This window comes from Hylobates moloch, unplaced genomic scaffold (genome assembly GCF_009828535.3).
Source record: "Hylobates moloch isolate HMO894 unplaced genomic scaffold, HMol_V3 SCAFFOLD_18, whole genome shotgun sequence".
Lineage (NCBI taxonomy): Eukaryota > Metazoa > Chordata > Mammalia > Primates > Hylobatidae > Hylobates > Hylobates moloch.
Genome location: NW_026652293.1, coordinates 36661515 through 36682649, shown reverse-complemented (window position 1 = coordinate 36682649; position 21135 = coordinate 36661515). Strand labels below are relative to the sequence as shown.

The following is a 21135-nucleotide window of genomic DNA, read 5'->3' as shown; positions in this document are numbered from 1 at the left end:
GTTGTTGTAATAATAAATAAGCAATATATGATTGTGTTTAAAGTTCTTAACGTAGTACCTGGTAAAGAAAGGGTCCTCAAAGGCCGAGCTCAGTGGCTCATGCCTGTAATCCCAGAACTTTGGGAGGCCGAGGCGGGCGGATCACGAGGTCAGGAGATCAACACCATCCTGGCTAACACGGTGAAACCCCATCTCTGCTAAAAATATAAAAAAATTAGCCAGGCATGGTGGCGGGCGCCTATAGTCCCAGCTACTCAGGAAGCTGAGGCAGGAGAATGGCGTGAACCCGGGAGGCGGAGCTTGCAGTGAGCCGAGATTGGGCCACTGCACTCCAGCCTGGGCGACAGAGCAAGACTCCAAAAGAACAGGTCCTCAAAGCCAGCGTAAGGAGTTTATGAAAGCTTATATGGTTTCCTGTCTCAGATAGCATAGCTCAGAGGTGGAGCTCTGCCATCCAGGGCCAGGTCCTCTTTGTCCCCTGGCACTTTGTGCCTAATTCTGATAAGCATGTCTCCCATTATACTATAGTAAGATGCTCACATACTGTCCTCTCTCTCTTCTCCCTCCACTTTCCACAAGAATGTGAACTTCTCAGGCATGAACTATGTCTTAGTTTTCTTTGCATTCTGAGTGCTTAGCACAGGACTGAAAGCAGCTGAGGTGGGTGAGGATGCCTGGCCATGTGCCCATCAGTGTCATCTCTGACCACCTGTTGCTCTTTTCTCCTTTGTGTTGGATTCTTTCATTCATGAGAGGTAGGAAGGGTGAGAGAAAAAGAGGAAGGGAGGAAAATAAAACTTACTGACCACCTACCATGTACAACACAGGGTACTAAGGTTTCAGAGCTGTATTATACAAAGTTCCTGTCTGCAAGATCCTTGTGACCCAGTGAGGAAGATAGGTAGACATGAAAGACGAATGAAATTCAATAGTAGAGGAGTAAGGAGGCCCAAAAGGAAGGGATCACTTCTCTTCCATTAGATTTGAAAGTCTGCCTGGGCAGATACTTCCTTACTTCCTTGCTGTCACCCATTCCTTCACTGGTCCTAAATTCTTCAACCAGAGTCTCTTACACACTTTCTGTTACAGTAATTCCATACTTTAGAATCTCTAGTTACTTCCATCTCAGCATCCGTTTCTCTTCTCTTTCATCCTTTAATCTAGCCAGGCACACATCCTCACTGCCAGTTTTCTCTCTCTTTCTCAGAATGCTATTTCTAAGTGTGATCCACTAGAGTAGACACAATTAACCTTACTTACAAATAGGGAAACAGATCGACTAAGAGAACTGGAATAAAGAATTTGTTGTCGGCTAAAAATTAAAACACTTGGACCAGGCTCAGAGGCTCACGCCTGTAATCCCAGCACTTTGGGATGCCGAGGCAGGCGGATCACCTGAGGTCAGGAGTTCGAGACCAGCCTGACCAACGTGGTGAAACCCCATCTCTACTAAAATACAGAAATTAGCCAAGTGTGGTGACCCATGCCTGTATTCCTAGCTACTCAGGAGGCTGAGGCACAAGAATCACTTGAATCACTTGAACCTGGGAGACAGAGGTTGCAGTGAGCCAAGATGGCACCACTGCACTCCAGCCTGGGCAATAGAGTTATACTGTCTCAAAAAATAAAATAAATAAAACACTTGAACTACGGGAGATAAGAGACTGGGAGGGGTACCAGAGAAGTTGGGGGGATTGGGAATGGTTAATGGGTAATCATTGGTAATGGTTACGTTCTATCTAACAAAAATATAGTTAGAAGGAATAAGATCTAGTATTTGATAATATAACAGGGTGACTATAGTCAATAGTAATTTATTATATATTTTAAAATAACTAATACAGTGGAAATTTGATGTTCCTAACAGTACAAAGAAATGATAAATGATTGGGGTGATTCATACCTCGATTACTCTGCTGTGATTATTACACATTGCACAACTGTATCAAAACATCGCATGTACACCATAAATATATACACCTGCTATGTACCCATAAAAATTAAATTTAAAAAGAGTTTATTGTCAGAATTAGAATGCACACAATTGTGGGAGAAACTGGGAGAAATTGTGGGAGAAAAAAATGAAAGACCCAAAATGGGGAGTTGACATCTCAGAAAGTTTAGTAACCAGGTTGGGGCCTGCTGGGAAGTCTGGGAAGTCTAGAAGCTAGGAACATGGAAGATCACTTAGGAGACCTGGTGTAGAAGTCCATGGAAGGGTGTTGGCTTTTTGTGGTTGCTGGCCCCTGTGTATGCTCAGTGAAGCATCTGGAACATGCCTGGGGTTGCTATCAGTGAGCAGGTCAACAGCCAGGGAAGGGAGCTGAACACAGAGAAGAGTAGGACAAACTGGAGCATTCTGGCCCCTCAGTGTCTGTCTCTCACCACTTCTTACTTTGTCCCCCAAATCTCGCAATACAGCCCTCACTTTTTGCACCTTTAACCTGGTAGCATACAAGAAAAGAGGATCCTGGGAAATGTAGTTTCTAGCATGACCATGTTGATAATAGGCAACCCAGCGTACTTACCAATCAGCCACCCTACTGACCTTCCTACCATCCCTGCATAACATCTCATGATAGAGTAGTACCTCATACTCAATCCTCCATAACCTTCCATGCCACGCTACTCTTCTTTGCCTAGTAGATATTGTTGTTTGTCACTTTTCTTTTACATGTTGAGAGACTCAAGCAATACATGACAAAGAAGGGAAATTTAGTTATTGCTCGAGTTTTCTTCTTTTATTGTTTTACTTCTGTGAGCTTCTCAAGGATATAAGGTCAGATACCAATCGTGTCTTTGGTGTTAACTTTTACTCTGGAGTGTATCCCTCACCCCCTATCTCAGCTCTGTCCTGTGCAAAGGGAACAGTAATCTGATTCTGACTTAATTTGGCCTGGGTATTTTTTCCTTTCCTTTAGCATTGCATGAGTGGAGCAAAAGTCAAGTTTATTTAAATATAATGTGTTTTAAGAAAGAAATGATTCGCCAGGCATGGTGGCTGACGCCTGTAATCCCAGCGGTTTGGGAGACAAGGTGGGCAGATCACTTGAGGCCAGGAGTTCGAGGCCAGCCTGGCCAACATGGTGAAACCCCGTCTTTACCAAAAATACAAAAAAAAACATCCAGGCATGGTGGTGTATGCCTGTAATCCCAGCTACCCGGGAGGCTGAGGCATGAGAATCGTTTGAACCCAGGAGGCGGAGGTTGCAGTGAGCCAGGATTGCACCACTGTATTCCAGCCTGGGTGACAGAGGGAAACTGTCTCAAAAAAAATGGTGGGGGGGGTGGGTGGGCACGGTGGCTCACGCCTGTAATCCCAGCACTTTGGGAGGCCGAGGCGGGCGGATCGTGAGGTCAGGAGATCAAGACCATCCTGGCTAACACGGTGAAACCCCGTCTCTACTAAAAATACAGAAAATTAGCTGGGCGTGGTGGCAGGCGCCTGTAGTCCCAGCTACTCGGGAGGCTGAGGCAGGAGAATGGTGTGAACCCGGGAGGCGGAGCTTGCAGTGAGCAGAGATCAGGCCACTGCACTCCAGCCTGGGCAACAGAGTGAGACTGTATCTCAAAAAAAAAAAAAAAAAAAGGTGGAGGGTGGGGGAAAGAAATTAATATTTATTTTATTCTGCCATGATTTTAGAAGTGGACTTCCAGTGCTAGAAGTATGTACACTCTCTATGTAGAAATGCTAAAGACATATGTGGTAGATGAACCATGAAAGCTTCAGATTCTTTTTAATGACTGAATAGTTCATGGTTTGGTATTGAAATCTGCAAGAACATGAGACAAAACCTTTTAAAAAGGCAGTGGTAGAATCTCAGTAGTGACTGAAATGATTTTGAATTCGTTTACAACACTGCCCATATGCAATCAGTTTCTAATCCTTTGACTATGTTCCAACAATAGCAAACTAAAAAAAAAAAGTGTATTAAATTTATTTTTGTGCTATAAATTACAGATGTTGTAGAATAATACATCCCAGTATGCCTAAATTTTGTACAAAGTTTTCAAAACCCTCTAAATGTAAAAAATTTGTATTAAGTAAATCAAATTCAGTATTATCCTAACAATATCAAGCATGAATATGTTTATAATTAAAATGAGCTTAAAGAAACAGGGTTTGGAGGCATCAGTAAATGCAATCCATAATTCTTTCATTTAGTTGCATGGCAGCTAGACTTTGGCAAGTGGTTTTATAGGTGAAGAAGTAACGAATGAAAGGATCAACTTCTATTCTTTAAAATTCTTGCAGTGTCATCTACTACATTAAATTAAATGCAGACGTGTTAATTATTACTTTTGCTTTTAAATATTAAATGCAGAAAATGAATTTTCATTATGTAATTAACTTTTGGGGAGAACACATTCTTACTGAATGGGACTCCTTTATTTGCGCATTTATTTTTCATTATTGCCCTGTGAAGAGTCCGTTTCCCCTCTTGACTATTTCAAGAAAGACCATGCCTCAGGCTTTGTTTCCTCAGCAGGAACTGGTATTTGTGTCCAGGGTCCATGTGGTCTCTGCAAAAACCCCTTTGGTATTACAAGACCTCATCCATGCCCGTATTTGATCTAAATAGCAAGAGGTTGAATGGATATAAACCATTTTGCTTTCTGTGGTCTTCTCTCGGCTTTCCGTTTTAGATGGGGTGACTGGTTTGAAAGAGCTGGCTTTTCTGAGGGATCTAGCTGAGCAGAATTCAGGGAAGTACGGTGTGCCAGACCGGACGGCCTTGCCTGTGATTAAGGGCAGCATGATGGTGCTGAACCAGTTGAGCAACCTGGAGACCACAGTGGGCAGGTTCTACACAAACCTTCCCAACCGGATGATTGACGAAGCCGTCTTCAGCCTCCCCTTCTCTGATGAGATGGGAGATGGTGAGTTTGGATAAATGTCGTGTTAAAGGAAAGGGAAAAGAATTGGGCGGATAGAAATGAGCACCTCTTTCTCAGGATCATAGGGTTTCTTAGCACCCCTGCCACCTGTCCTATATCTCTGTATTGTACAGCAGAAATCCCCAGCCCAGGTTCTTCCTTATTACCCTGGCCACTGTACACATAACGGATGTATTCTCTGGGGAGGCTTTGTGAGGATTCTTGAATATCCAAAAGTTTGTGAATTAGAACTAAAGTGTAGCTTTGTATCATGGCACATGGGAAATGAAGCTCAGAAGTGCTGAGGATTCAGCCTCAGAGACAAGGCAACGCGGCATCGTCGCACAAACATGGGCCTGGCCTCAGATGGGTTTTCAAATTCCACTCTTCCACTTGAGGTGTTGTCCTTGGTAAGCTATTTAATGGTATTAATTCTCCATTTGGTCACCTGTAAAATGGGATAGTAAATCTTTCAGATTATTAGGATTAACTAGATAACATATATGACCTGTCATTATCTAGTTAATCTAGGATTCCCTAGATATTATAAAATATATGATAACACATGACCGGCATACCATTCAGTTATAATTACTGTTTTTATTTCATTTATTAAATGTATTTTGCCTTTGTTGTTATCATTGTTATTATTACTAACATCAGCATCACCGTCATCCTGATGCCTAAGTTACCCATAACAGGATGTTGAATAAAGTACTGAACCTTCACAGGGTTCAATTTCCTGACCTATAAAATAGAATCTGGAAAATATAACAGAAAATGCAACATTTCCCTCAAGGCAGTTGTGAAGATTAAATGCAATAATAATAAAACATCTAGAACAATGCCTAACAGTGTATTTTCATTAAAAGCACCATCTTTTTCTTTTCCTCCTCCATCTTCTTACTTATCCTTTTCTCTATATCCTCCCCTTTCTCCTTCCTTGACAGAGAAGAAAATTGAAGAAGTAGCTAATTATTAGCCAGACAGACACCATTGCCATTTGAGTTATTATATTTATGTTTTATTAGCTAGGAACTCTTATAAATATGGATTTTTTTAAAAACTCACGTGTAAAAAGTAACAAGCCTATAGAGAAGGTGTTTTCTAGAAACTAGGTAGACATCCTCTTTCTATAAGGAAGAAATAAGCCAACTGCCATTCTATCTCAATTTTTATTTTTAAAGAGACAGGGCATGTCTCACCCAGGCTGGAGTGCAGTGGTGTGATCATAGTTCACTGCAGCCTCGACCTCCTGGCCTCAAGCAGTCCTCCCACCTGCAACTTCCTAAAGTGTAGGTGTGGGCCGCCATGCCCAGCCTTGCTTTTTTTAATCACTCCTATTAGTGTCAGGGACTGCAGATGTATATAGAATAGAAACTCCCACTTTTAGATAAGGTTATTTCTCTTTTTAGTGAAAATATGAAGTCCTGAATGCAAATTACCTTTTATGCATGTAGCTTACATTACTGAGTGCCAGCCAAGCATTGTGCCAGGCAGTGATGAGTGAGGTTCACCTCCTACCCTCAGTAAGCTTGTAAGTCTGATAAGAGAAAGACAAATCAGTAATTCCTGTTAATACTGTGTGAAAGGGACAAAGGATGATGTAGAGATCCAGTTTTTCACAAACTCAGATTATATAGCCAAATTCTATTACTGGTAGTGGTATCAGGTAGAGTGGAACTCCCTCCTAAGTCCAGAGAGCTACCCTGAATGCTTTAAACCAAATCACATGTAGAACTTTGGCCACCTGTTGCCTGATACCATCCAAATTTTGCTCCTTGGGGCCTGTATTATGAATCCTGTGCAGTGGATTTCAGTGATTGGTTTGCAGATCTATTGAATTCCTCTGCTAGAGTGTGTCTGTCTTTTCGTCTTTGTGTTTTCAGTTCCTAGAATTATTGAGTGACAAATCCTCTGACTCCATGACATGAGGCTTGATTCTAGGGAAACCCATGTTTATGTGGCTCTAATTCAAAACCTACACAGATTAAAATATCAGTTACTGAACATATTTCTTTTTAAAAAGTAAATCTATGTGCTTTAGGTTAAAGTCCAGAGAGTGATTGAGGATTTTGTCAGTATAACAGGAGCTTAGCATACTTTATTTGCCATAATGGGATCAAGAGTTTTCTGTCCCAGTTGATAATTGGAAAGTAAGATTGTGTTTCTTTTTTAAGACTTTGTTCTCAACCTGTCCAGAGGAGAATAGAAATTTGAAGCGAGCAGGCATCTCAGTCACAGAGTATTTCTGTTGTACTTTCCTGATCTATGAAAATGGCTTTAATCCCAGACTAAAGCTCAGGGGACTGTGGTGGGCAGGTTGTGACCTCTGTCTCCATGCTGGTCCTCACAGTCTGCTCCTGCCGCTTACAACCTATTTATCCTGGGAGACCTGGGAAAAACCTTCTCCAAAATGCATTTCTAAAACCTTCTTAAATACCTGTTATTTTTAAACATTTTAAAACAGATAGCATTCTAAATGTGAACTGCTTAAAAAGTGCTTTTGAAACCAAAATAGAGACCCGTTGCATGAGTTTTCAGAAGCTTTTTCAGTGATGTGTCCACTTCTTCCTATCAAGTGATGCATTTAGTTGGCCTATGCAACCATAGCAACTCGATAATACCTCAAGGGGACATCATATGCAATTCTCTGTGTAGAAGCTCATTCTCTGTAGAAGCCTTCAGGAGTTTTAAATCCCTTTCCTGGGTGTTTCTAGAAGAATGGCTTTCTGATAGGCTGATAGACATCAAGCGCAGAAAAAAACAAAATCAAGATAAAGATAAACAATCCATCTTTTTGTTTAGAGTTTTCTTTAGAGCCATAGGATTGTGAAATTGTTGGGGATCGTAAAGATCATTTTATCTCACCCCTCCCCCCATCTGATGCATGGAGAGTCTCATTCCAAGACGTGGCACAACTTACCATACCCAGCAGGGAAGCCAGGAAGAGAAACCAGGTGCCTCGATCTCGGGGCCATGCATTGACCCACCTCTCTTTCTACATTTTCCTCCTGTGTGCTTTGCCCTTTCCCTAATTATCCTATTGTTGTTGTTGTTGTTAATGGCCTGTTACCTAAATACAGTCTTTATATTTTGAGAACGTTATTTAAAAAAAAAAAAACAACAAAAATTATGCACTAGAGACTGTGTAGCCCACAAAGCCTGAAATATTTCCTGTCTGACCCCTTACATAAAAATTTAGGAACTCCTGGCCCAAATGACTGGAAATACATTCCTTTGGAAACTTAATTTCTCCTTCAGCTACTTGAAGTTCTGTATGTTCAGATGCTGTACCTTTCTAAATTTTTTCCCCTTGTTTTCACCTTTTTTTAAAGGATGCATTAACGGGGTATAGTAATAATACCATTTAAGCATTCCTTTATCCATAGTCTCTTTTGATCTAACATTTCCTAGAAATCGGTAAAGCAGCTAATGCTGTGTCTTTTAAACAGGTGTGTGAGCCAGGCACAGTGGCTCATCCCCATAGTCCCAGCTGCTTGAGAGACTGAGGAGGGAGGTTCACTTGAGCCCAGGCAGTTGAGGCCACCATGAGCTATGATCGCACCACTGCATTCCAACCTGGGTGACAGAGTGAGACCTCATCTCGAAATATTAAAATTTAAAAAATAAACAGATGTGTGAACCAAGGCTCAGAGAAGTTATATCCAATGTCACCTGTACAATACAAAAGGGGTACAGGTCGACTATTAAGTACAGTTTTTAGATTCATTGTCCATTGATCTTTCAAGTTCAGCTGAATCTACCTACTTCACAAAATAGAAAAATGTATTTAGTGTTGCTGATGTTTTGCACTGATCTGGAAGGTCTTATCTTTTTAGGTGAAAAAGTAGTGGAAAACATAGAAATTGCCTCCATTTAAATTAACTGCGCTATCTGAGCTGCCAAAGGATGCTCTTTCCCTCCCACTCTAACTCATTTATTTCGCTGTCTGCAAAGGCAATGCTTGATTACTGGACCACATGGGAAACTTTTCTTCCAAACAAAATTGAGACAGCTGATAGAAGCCTTCATGATTCACCGGAGCACAGTTCCAGTCTTTGTCCAATTCCTTCTCTGCTAGTCTTTAGATTTATTTTGTTTTTAACCCATAGGTTTGATAATGACTGTGAGTAAACCCTGTTATTTTGGAAACCTACTTCTGGGAATTGTAGGTGTGGACGTGAATCTGGCTTACATTCTTGAAGACGTGACGTATTACCAAGACTCTTTGGCTTCCTATACTTTTCTCATAGATGACAAAGGTAATCTGCTAAATGTTCATCCTAAGAATACTGTTTTAGAACCCTAAAGAAAATAAGATATAGATATTCTACAAACAAAATGGGAAAATGATAGTGTAAAGAAGAGCATTGTGACTAAGATTGCTCATTTGTAGTAGAACACCGTAAAGATGGCAGAGTGGATCTCCAAATTACACATGTGTTTCTATGTTCTTTGAGGGGTAGGGAACGGTTATTTGTAACATCAGGAAATTAGACTGGAAGATTGAATGACACATAGAATATCATCCTTTGACATGAACAGATACTTTTCTAAAGAAGAAATAATGCAGCCAACAAGCCTATGAAAACAATCGCAGTATCCCTGATCATTAGGGAAATGCAAATCCAAACCACAATGAGATGCCATCCTACACCTCTCAGAATGCCTATTATTAAAAAGTCAAAAAATAGCAGATGCTAGTGAGGTTGCAGAGAAAAGGGACACTTGAACACTGTTAGTGGGAATGTAAATTAGGTCAGTCATTGTGGAAAGCAGTGTGATGATTCCTCAAAGAGGTGAAAACAGAACTACCATTTGACCCAGCAATCCCATTACTGGGTATATATGCGTACCCAAAGAAATGTCAGTTGTTCTATCATAAAGACACCTGTATGTTCATTGCAGTGCTATTCACAATAGCCAAGACATGGAATCACCTTAAATGCCCCTCAGTGATAGACTGGATAAAGAAAATGTGGTACATATGGAATACTATGCAGCCATAAAAAAAGAATGAGATCATGTCCTTTGCAGAAACACAGATGGAACTGGAGGCCATTATCCTTAGCAAACTAACTCAGGAACAGAAAGCCAAATACTGCATGTTCTCACTTATAAGGGGGAGCTAAATGATGAGAACACATGGACACAAAGAGGAGGACAACAGACACTGAGGCTACCTAAGGGTGGAAAGTGGGATGAGGGAGAGGAGCAGAAAAAATAACTATTGGGTACTATGCTTAGTACCTGGGTCACAACATAATCTGTACAACAAACCCCCGTGACACAAGCTTACCTATATAATAAACCTACACATGTACCCCTGAAGTTAAAAGAAGTTAAAAAAAAAAAAAAAAGAAGAAGAATGTCATCCTTTGGATCTTTTTTTTATTAAATTGTTATCTTAGATTTATGTGGTAGATTAGAATGTTTTATAAAACAACAAAACAACCAATACCTCCAAAATACTCTTGATTAGACAGATGTTCGATAATTTAAGACATCTTTCCACGCTTCAAGAGTTTTATGTAAGCACATATACAACAGGTTCGGTTTTTATTGGACTGGTGAGTTGCACAATGAGAAGTTGAGTATTGGGCAGCCAGCCCAGAGTACCCCATATTTCAAAACAGTGATTCAGTACTTCCTACAACATGTTTCTTATTAACATGCATTTTGTTTTCTTAATTGCAGGATATACACTTATGCATCCATCTCTTACCAGGCCATATTTATTGTCAGAGCCCCCACTTCATACTGACATCATACATTATGAAAATATTCCAAAATTTGAATTAGTTCGGCAAAATATCCTAAGGTAAGGAAAAGGTGAGGGTCATAGGATTGTTTTTCTCTGAGAATGGGACCCATCAAAGCCACATACAAGTATTTACTACAGAGTATAAAACAAGTGTATAAATTATTTTAATGTTATCGAAAGTATTCTCAGTAATGTTTCCATAAGAATAGCACCCAAGATTTTGCTTACTTTGTATCACAGATAAGGTCTCTTAGAACTGTTATTTGACGATAATGTCTTGTAAATCAAATTCTATGTTCACATTGACTTTCATTGTAAAATCAGATATATTTCATCTCATTTTCAAAAAAAGTTCCAATGATACCAAGTTGAAAAATGTTGGCAAAATAAAAGGCTAAGTTGAGGACCAGCTTTGTTGCATTTGCCAAAAAATAGCCTGGCAAAGTAGCGTCCATTCCAAGTTGACAGCACAATCTTATACGTTGTTTTTTCTTCAAATAAAAAACAGATTGGATTTTTTCCAACTGTGATACATTATTTTGGCAGATGGTAACCTGTAGAGGAATGGGTCTTTGTGCTCATTGGTTGAAAATTAATGACTGAGTGATTTGAGACAAGTTAGTCTCTGGAAAGAGTTAGAGTTGGGGAGCAAGGATGGGGAGTAAGGAATGTTTTTAATGCAGAGCTGACATGATGCTTTTACGCAATTGAAAATCTCACATTATCTCTTTCAAAACTGGTGAGCTTCATTGGTATTCAAAATCAGGAGGTGGCCATTGACTCAACAGCTTCTTCCTTGCCTTTAATTAAGTGCTTAATTTTATCTTTTGCCTGAAATATTTAATTCTGTTTGCCAACACAGCCTCCCTCTGGGCAGCCAGATTATTGCAGTCCCTGTGAACTCATCCCTGTCTTGGCACATAAACAAGCTGAGAGAAACTGGAAAGGAAGCCTACAATGTTAGCTATGCCTGGAAGATGGTGAGTGAGAGGAAGTTGTGTTTGCTTGAAGAGCTACAGGGTACAGTGCTCTTCTTCATGTTGGAATTCTCAGGTAGGGGGTGGCACTTGGGTCTGATAATGTGTCTCGTAATGTGACTAATCAGTTTTTAAAGTGATTGGGAAAGAAGACATTCCACAGATGTTGTATAATTATTTTTCCTTTTTTGTTTATAAAACCGATAATTGTTCATGATGAATTCATCAAACCATATAAAAGGATGTAAAGTAGAAAGTAAATGATGCCCAGCCTGGACAACATAACAAAATCCCATCTCTATAAAAAATGTAAAAATTAGCCAGACGTGGTGACACATGCTTGTATTCCCAGCTACTCAGGAGGCTGAGGTGGGAGGATTGCTTAAGCCTGAGAGGTTGAAGCTGCAGTGAGCCATGATAGCACCAAAACTATCTACTTCCTTCCTTCCTTTGACTTTCCATTCCCCATAAGTAGCCACTTAGATCAATTTCCAGAAAATGTGTATATACAGGCAGATATATATATTTGTGTGTGTGTGTGTATATGCTCACACATGGCTTTAATGGCTATATAGTATTGCATTGTGTAGATGACCCAAATGTCTTTAAACAGTCCCCTATTAATGCACACTTAGATTGCATCCAGTTGGTTTTTTTCAGTTCAACTCAGATTGTGGAGGTTGGGAGTTTAAAAGGAGACATGAAAGCATAAGTACCCTCCGACATTCTCAAAGGAAAAGAAAATTTTAGATTAGAAATTGGATTATTCATGTTCAACACAAGCAGATGGATAGTTTGGCCATAACTTGTGGCACCCATTTCTGCTTTCTCTTACCAGATTCTTTCAGAACCAGGCTTCAAAGAATCATAGAGAAAGCAGATCTAACACACACTGTTCATGTTACCTGTGTTTCTCTTCTCTCCTCTGCCTTCCCAGTGTAGCATAGCAGTGCTCTTGAAGGACCCTAAATACTATAACTGACCAAAAGGGGCGTAGAGTTTTACTTTTATCATCAAATTTTAATCGCTGAACATAAAATGCAGTCATACATGAGATTTTTCTTGGATGGACAAATCTGATGTTTAACCTGTTGACTCCAAATAGATCCATTTAATCATCCCTTTACAAACTACTTATTGAACATTTTCTGTGGACGAAGAAGGATATAGAAGATTGACATTCTCTCTGCCTTCATAGAGCATCGAGCCTAGTGGTGGATGCAGACAAACAGCAACTCGATACAGTGTCTGTGCCTGTATCAGTTGGATCAGGAAAGATAGGAATTGGGAGTAGCCAGAATGCCTTTAGGCAGGAGTCTCTTCCAACCTTCTTGTTTGGTTCTTAAAGTATCATTATGGCAATAGCAATTACTAAAATGCAAATGAAGCAAACAAATTAATAAATGAAACTATTTGAGAAACATGTTTACAAGCCTAATTCTACTGGTAGTTTGTTGTTTGGTAATACACATTTGAGGAAGGTCAAAGCCTATTTTGAAATTCTCTTAGCTGACTTGTTTTCAGATTTTTCTTTAGAATGATAACACCATCTGCCTTTATATTTATATCATTTTTAACGATAAATTATTTAATTTTCATATCAGAAAGGGTGAGCCAGCCACCAAAATTCTCAATTAGAAAACAGACTTTTGTGTTTGAAATTAGAGATTGTTTACCTCCAGCATATTCTGATTAAAAGCAACTCAGTTACATCCTGGGAAAATATCTGCATGGTTGCTGGCATTAAAAGGGAAAGAAGGAAATGTAGGCATTTGTGTGACCTTCTTGATACAGTAAAGAGCCTCGATGTTAGTGGGGTTTTTTCAATGATGCTAGTAAATTCTGGTTATTCTCCTTAGGCAAATTCGAGGTAGTAATCGTGTAGCCACTTCAGGTAGCAGTGTTAGCTTTCTCCGAGTTCTAAAATTGTTGAGCTGATCACTGTAAGTGAAAACTTAAGGAGATAATAAATAATGAGATTGGAGACTTAAAAAAAAAAAAAAAAAAGGCTAGGCTGGTTACCCAGTAATAAGGGCAAATATTTTTAAGATCTCTTTAGTTACTTTGTTGGGGAGGAGGGTAGATACTCATCTTGTCCTAAGAAATAAAATGGTTTCTTCTAATATAATCCAAATAGAGTTAGCTTATCCTAAGGTCAATTGGCTAAACTGCTTAGCACTCATAGATATAGCAGATATTGAGGGATTATTTCACTGAATTAATTTAAATATAACTTGAGAGATTATGTTAGCAGCATTAAGAGATTACTCCATCACTGTGTAACCCAAGTGCATTTTTTAGCATTTTAGAAGGCTGTTTGCTCTGATAGAAGTACTGACTATTAGAAGGTATTCACATGTTCCCATGTTACACAGGCCTGCTTCACTTCAAAACATGGATCCCATGTTATAATCAGTGAAAAAAACCCACTCCCAACCCATAGAGAGCCCTCTAGAAATAGAGTTCCTTTTAATGTAGAGACTTTGTTTTTCAGCTAAGAACATGACAGAAAGACCTATATTGAAATCCGCTTTCCTAAGACCTGTTTATGAAGTGCTACTTTTAGAAGCTTACGGTAACTTTATTTTTCTCTTACAGAATAGACCCAATTATAAAATTATATTCTCGTCATTCTGGCAGGGTTTTGTCTTTTGGTTCCTTGGAAAACACCACATAGGAAAACTGACTTAAAGGATGACTGTGAGATTGAAAAGAGAGAAAATAGTAAATGCCACTTCAGAGCACCTTGTCAATTTATAATTTGGGGAATGGAGGAAAAGGATTAAATTTGTTAATCTAATTGAACATCTTTGCCAGCAGTACTTGAAAGCAATTCCAGGAAGATGCAAATTGCTTCTGTGTTTAAGAGTCTGCAACCATCCTCCCAAATCCTAAATTTCACTTAACTCTAACCTGCTTAGTTAAAATGTTCTCCTTTATCTTTTACTTTTATTTCACTAAGTAAGTCACATGAGCTGCTTTATAAGGGACCGTTCTTTAGTTCTGATTTCGCTAGTCATCACCTTCTTCATTTATTTATAAACCATCTTTAAATAGGTTCAGTCTTTCTTCTAATATAATAGGATAATAATCGAGAAATTTGGCTTTCTTTTACTTTTAAGTCTTTCTCAAGTGGCTAGAACTAGGTAGATTGGCTTTTGATTCTGTGGTGGACATTGTCCCCACTAAATTTTGTTGAAGCATCCATTTCTAAGCATAAAGTGAATCTGAAAATACTACTGTTTCTACATATGAGCTTAATAAGTTAGACTTAAGCTATGGCACACTTGTCTACCGTGGTCTGCAATGACAAATCAGGCTGACTCTGCAGGGATGCCATAGGATTTGTGTTTTTCATGAGTTTAAGTAGTGATGTTGGTCATTTCCAACCAGGACAAGAGAAAGCCTTAGTTGGAATAGAATGAATGAACTGGATTCTGTATTGGCTGCTCCTCAGTCCTTTCTTCTAAAGTGAGAATTCACTACTGGCTTGAAAAATAGTCAATTCTCAGAACACTTACTGCAAAACCAATTATGTATTTTTAAGCGCATTTCAAATCCAAATAGAAATAAGTGTTGTATTATTATGTCCTGTTCTAGCTTGTGCTCATTAACCCACATTAGCAAAAAAAGACTAGGGTCAGAGTTTCAAAGGGACTCCTTTCTTATCCTTTCGTTAGCCCCATGATTTTCTGTTACATACTTCAAGTCTCCTCAACAAGAAAAGAAAACAGAAAATGCAAAATTAGATACCTTCTATCACCCTATCCTTATGTCTTCATTCATTCATCATATATTTAATGAACACCTTCCATGTGAAGATAGAAGATAGAGGCAGTAGAAAATAATGTATGCAAAGTCCCTGTCCCCATGGAACCCTCATTTTCTAGGTTAGAAATTCTTTATTGATTTTTACAGGTACAAGACACTTCCTTTATTCTGTGTATTGTGGTGATACAACCAGAAATACCTGTGAAACAACTGAAGAACCTCAACACTGTTCCTAGCAGCAAGCTGCTGTACCACCGGCTGGATCTCCTGGGCCAGCCCAGTGCTTGCCTCCACTTCAAACAGCTGGCAACCCTAGGTAAAGCCCTTACACTTCCTTCACGTTCTTACTCTTAGCAGCTCACTGTAAATATCCTTTTGAATACCATCCACCCCACCCCTCCAAAAAAGATACTGAATGCCTGCAGAGTCAGCTGGTTTGGGGATACAAATGTGAAAACGATTTGAAGCCTGGCCTCAAATTAGATCATCTAGCAGACTCTGAGACAAGGTTTTGTCTGCTCGTGGTTTATACAGGCTGGGCTTTGAGAAACCAGTGAAGAAGTGAGGAAAACAGGACAAGGAAGGCAAAAAAGACAAGTTTGATGTTGAGTGAAGTTTTAACTTCAGCCTGGTCTTCTAGGGGGGCTCTAGAGTGTAAATTACACCAATAGAGTTTGCCCAGACTCTAAAGAGAGCTCAGCTTTCACATTTCTTAGTCACTTTCAACTTCTAGTGCTAGGTACAGAGTTTTCAGTAGCCCAAAGTCCATAGAGGGAGGCACAGATACAGCCCATTAAAGGTAAACATATAAGTATGGGGATATTGAGGAGGGGTGGGGTAGAATAACAATAGAAGGCCTCCAAAGGAATCTATGTAGCATATCAGCAGTAATCTACCACAGATTCCTATCTTCAAAAGGGCTTAGGAATACGAAGATAATTCAAAGGAAGCAAAAAGGAATTTACATTTATTATGTACCAGATGTTTTTTATTTTTCACCTGAGTTGACGTGATTGATTTGGGTTTACCAAAGATAATTTTCCCCCAGATAACATAAAATATAGCAAAGCTGAGATTTGACCCATGCACCTCTGCTCTGCCATGTGCCAGACACATACTAGGCATTCGTGGTCTATGTTGTCACCAAACCACAGTATACTGACAGTACAGTAAAACAGGTATTCTCTTTTTCACTGTTGAAAAGACTTAGGGTTCAAAGCAGTTAATAACTAAGAATCATCACACAACCGGCCAACTGAGAAGAAGGGGAAGGGGAACAGATAGGAATAAAATCAAGGCTAGAAGTCTGCAGTCTCTAGATTCCAAATGATAGCACTGGTGTTTATGTTCCTCCCTTAAATTCCATCCTCGAGAGTTCTGCCTGGACATGAGATCAGAAGAGCAGGCTGGACTAAGTGGTCTCTTCTGGGTACCTCCCAGCAGTGTTGACAATTTGGATAGAGCCAGTGATGTTGATCCAAGAAGGCAGGATTTTATATTTCTTTGTTTTGATTTGGTCTTTGGGGTTTTGTTTGTTTTTATACAAAAAAGTATGTTTAAAAATTTCATATTTTTAAGAAATGCTTTACTGAAACACTGATGTGTACAAGCCTCTTTTAAGTTCTGTGTGAGCAAGCTACTGCTGGTGAAAATTAGGCCACCGTTTTGAAATTTGAGACAATAAAGTACAATAGTTTTCTTGAAGAAAAAGAAGCTCAAGCCTAGATTTTTTATTTCCTTTGCATAATCTCTCATAGCTACAGTTTCTAATATGGCAGCCACTAGCCACGTGTAGCTATTGGGCACTTTAAATATGGCTCATCCAAATTGAGGTGTATGGTAAGTGTGAAGTTCATACTTAATTTTAATATTGATAACATGTTAAAATTATAATGCTATTGTGGATATACTGGATTCCATAAGCATATTATAAAAATTAATACTACTTTTTGCTTTGCTTTTTTTTTATTATTTTTACTTTGACAGGGAGTTTTGCTCTTGTCACCCAGGATGGAGTACAGTGGCACGATCTTGGCTCATTGCCACCTCCGTCTCCTGGGTTCAGGTGATTCTCCTGCCTCAGCCGCCTGATTAGCTGGGATTACAAATGCGCGCCACCACGCCCGGCTAATTTTTGTATTTTTAGCAAAGATGGGGTTTCACCATGTTGGCCAGGCTGGTCTTGACTCCTGACCTCAGGTGATCCTCCCGCCTTGGCCTCCCGAAGTGCTGGGATTACAGGTGCCACTGTGCCCAGCCACTTTTTGCTTTTCTTAATATGTCTACTGGAAAATTTTAAATTACATCTGTGGATCGCATTGTATTTCAGTTGGACAGCAAGCACTGCCTCATGCCTCATAGAGATTATTCAGATAATGTATGAACTTAATTATTTCATATACGATTAACAAGCAGACCATAGGCCAGTGTCTGACTTTCACTGGGAGGTCTTGGCACCCTTCCTCACCTGGATGGTAAGGCCCCAGGACAAGGTGGAGAGGTAATCAAGGGCATCTTAGTTAGGATCAGTTGGCAATGAAAATGAACCAAGGTAATTAAAATACAATAAAAAGGGAATAGGAAATATGGGAGGCAATGGCAAAGAAGTGGTTTCCATTTGATTTCGTTGATGTGGGGGTTTAGAGGCCAGGTCTTAAATATATGTCACCTGTGTTCAAGAGAGATAATAGAAGGACATCATCTTTCTTGGTACACAAAGAGACAAAGAAAAATTTTTTAAGAGTACATCATCTAAGGCAATTAAATATGTATATGTGTGTATAAATAAGCATGTCTACCTCCTAGACACAAAGCTTTGGGTCCTGTATCTTGATTCTTTCTGTCTCTTTGTGCTCACCCCATCTTACTGCACTAGCCTTTTCTAAAATGCCAGTCTCCGTCACTACAAAAGAGACCCACTCCCCAAGCCACCTCTTCTTCTCTTTACTCTAGCCCTGTGGCGACTCTTCTGTCTCTGAAGTGGGTGTGTGCCTTTGACACTTTTTATATTACTGTGTTATTCTCACATTGTTGTTTTTCTCTATTTTCCTTATTCCTTGTCACTCCAATCAGATCCTAACTTCTTTGAGTTCAGGAACTACCCTCTCTCTTTTTGGCATGTCCTTGCATGGAGGGCCTGCAAAATAATGTATACATGAAGCCACAGCATGCTGCTAGGCACCCTAACCTTTTCCAGCTTCTGGTTGTCTTTGCTTTGGTTAATTAATATAATAATAATCTCCCTGGGTAGCCAATGAAGATATCATCAGAATTAAATGAGACATAACATTATTTAATGTTTTCTGGGAATGGCAGACTAGGTAATTCTAACCCAACTTACTGAGGACAACTATTTAATAAAATTCCTGGATTGAAACATAATCCTGGATTAAAATCTTGGAAAGCATCAGAGCTAACATGAGAGAGAGGAATTACTGGGCAAAAATCTCAGAGAAAATAAGAACCCAGAGAAGAGAGCCAACACTCAAAGCCACTTTTGCAATGCACATGTTTACCAATCCAGAAGAAACAGCTGTGAAATTAAACAGTGCTTTAAGTAGCTACTTCAGGCAAGGAAGAGAAGCAAAAATCAAATCCAGGGTCCACAAAAGGTGGAGACTCTAATAAATTTTTTACTCCCAGCCCCACATACGTACATGCTTTTAGCAGAGATTCTAAAAGACTACATCTTTAGGGGAAGGCCTGAAGTTAAATCAGGCCTTGACTTGGGGTTCCTATCATCTGAGTGGTTTGGGGAACTTCAAGCATTAGCCTTTGAAATAGGATTAGTTGAAGTCATGCAGTGCTTCGGTCCGTATCCTGGCTCCTGATTGGGAACTGTTTCCAACACCCCACCTGCTACATCTTGCAGTGTGGCACCAGACAGGATGAAACAACAATCCTCTCTGGAGAATGATCCCCCATCTTCTTAGGCCTCAAGCTATTTCTACAGATTAGTTTTTAAGTACAATGTCCAGTACAATCAGAGATCACCAGGCTACCAGGAGACAAGACATGATGAGTGAGAACTAACAAAAGGAGTAGAAGATGCCCTATGTGTTTAAATGAGATAGGACACATGATCATGCTTTCTAAAGCTTTTAAAAATACTATAAGGCTGAATGGTAGAAAATCTCAAAGATTTAGTGTTTTTGTTTTGCACTGTGGTTCATTGTGAGGATTTTTATCTTAAATAGAGAACTGGGATTTTCCTGTTAGATCAGACCAATAATGAAACATGTATACATTAACTACTATATTTCTAGAAGCTTTTGTTTGTGTCAAATTTTGCTGCCACCATCTGAGTGAATAATTTTTATTTGATTTTTGCATTGATTTCACTGTTCCATCTTTCTTTCTTAAATAGTACTACTAATATGAATAATAGTTAATACTCATTTGCTTTACAAATATTAACTCATTGAATTCTCACCATATTTCTAAGAGATTGCTGCTATGCAAATGAGAGAAATGCTACATGTATTATAACCTGCCTAACATCACACAGCCAGAAAATGGCTTTAATCCAGACTGGTTTCATGTGTGTCATAAGCTGTCCTCTCATTCCTTATAAGATATTATATGTAGATCTCAGATCGTTTGAAGAATTTCTACTCCCAGCACTTGTGTTTATTGGCGCATGTCTTTACTGGTTCATTCTTAGGACTGTAAGCTCCCTGAAGGGAGAGAATGTAGCCTGTTAGATATTAAGCCACCGCCGGGTGCAGTGGCTCATGCCTGTAATCCCAGCACTTTGGGAGGATGAGGCAGGCAGATCACAAGGTCAGGAGATCAAGACCATCCTGGCTAATACGGTGAAACCCCCTCTGTACTAAAAATACAAAAATTATCCGGGCGTGGTGGCAGGTGCCTGTAGTCCCAGCTACTTGGGAAGCTGAGGCAGGAGAATGGCAGGAACCCAGGAGGCGGAGCTTGCAGTGAGCTGAGGTCATGCCACTGCACTCCAGCCTGGGCCACAGAGCGAGATTCCATCTGAAAAAAAAAAGAAAAAGAAAAAAAAGATACTAAGCCACCATAGCTGACGGATTGGCAGAGCCCGAGTGATGCTTTTGTTTGGGATGAGACAGAGTCTCCGCATTCTCAAGCCTGCTTTGTTTGCTTCTCTTTCAGAAAGTCCCACCGTCATGCTGTCTGCTGGCAGCTTTTCCTCCCCCTATGAGCACCTCAGCCAGCCGGAGACAAAGCGCATGGTAGAGCACTACACCGCCTATCTCAGCGACAACACCCGCCTCATTGCTAACCCGGGCCTCAAAGTAAGTGCTGGCGCAGAGCTCCAATTCTGGTGTCCCCCTCCACAGGCCCAGCAGGGGGTGCTGGCAGTGAACCTTTGAAGTAGGAAGCCCAGCTCTGCATCTGTGCCTCTCAGCTGGAGAGCTGCAGAGTGTGTGGCCCAGGGGAGGCTGGTCAGCAGTGACTCTTCTGATGGATGAAGAAGCCCCGTGGGCCACATGGAGAATCTGTTACAGGCCTTAGAAGCACTGGGGGTTTCCAGTGATGTTAGGGGGATGTGATTTAGAGACTAGTGAAACTTTCCCAGCCCTGTCTTACCCAGAAGAAGAAGTAAAGTGCCCCTGCTGTCTCTCGAGATAAATATAAGTATAAAGTTTAAGGAACAAAGCTTTAGGGTTAGTGTATATATATGTGTATATTAATGACTCGCTATAGCGTTTTTCTTCTTAAACTCAGAAAGCCTAGGTAGAGTGAACAATTGAGTGATCACGC

The 21135-nt window shown here is 39.9% G+C and overlaps 1 protein-coding gene across 2 annotated transcripts in view; it reads left to right on the top strand.

Moving 5' to 3' along the window:
- CACHD1 (cache domain containing 1) overlaps positions 1–21135 on the top strand; it is a 228342-nt gene that overhangs the window by 173336 nt on the left and 33871 nt on the right. The window contains exons 9-14 of one of the 2 annotated variants that reach the window (XM_032136882.2): positions 4648–4881; positions 8994–9143; positions 10579–10702; positions 11508–11625; positions 15541–15709; positions 20524–20666. In XM_032136882.2, the coding sequence (XP_031992773.1) occupies positions 4648–4881; positions 8994–9143; positions 10579–10702; positions 11508–11625; positions 15541–15709; positions 20524–20666 (938 nt within the window). The remainder of the gene's footprint in view (positions 1–4647; positions 4882–8993; positions 9144–10578; positions 10703–11507; positions 11626–15540; positions 15710–20523; positions 20667–21135) is intronic. The other variant, XM_032136883.2, reaches the window with a different exon arrangement.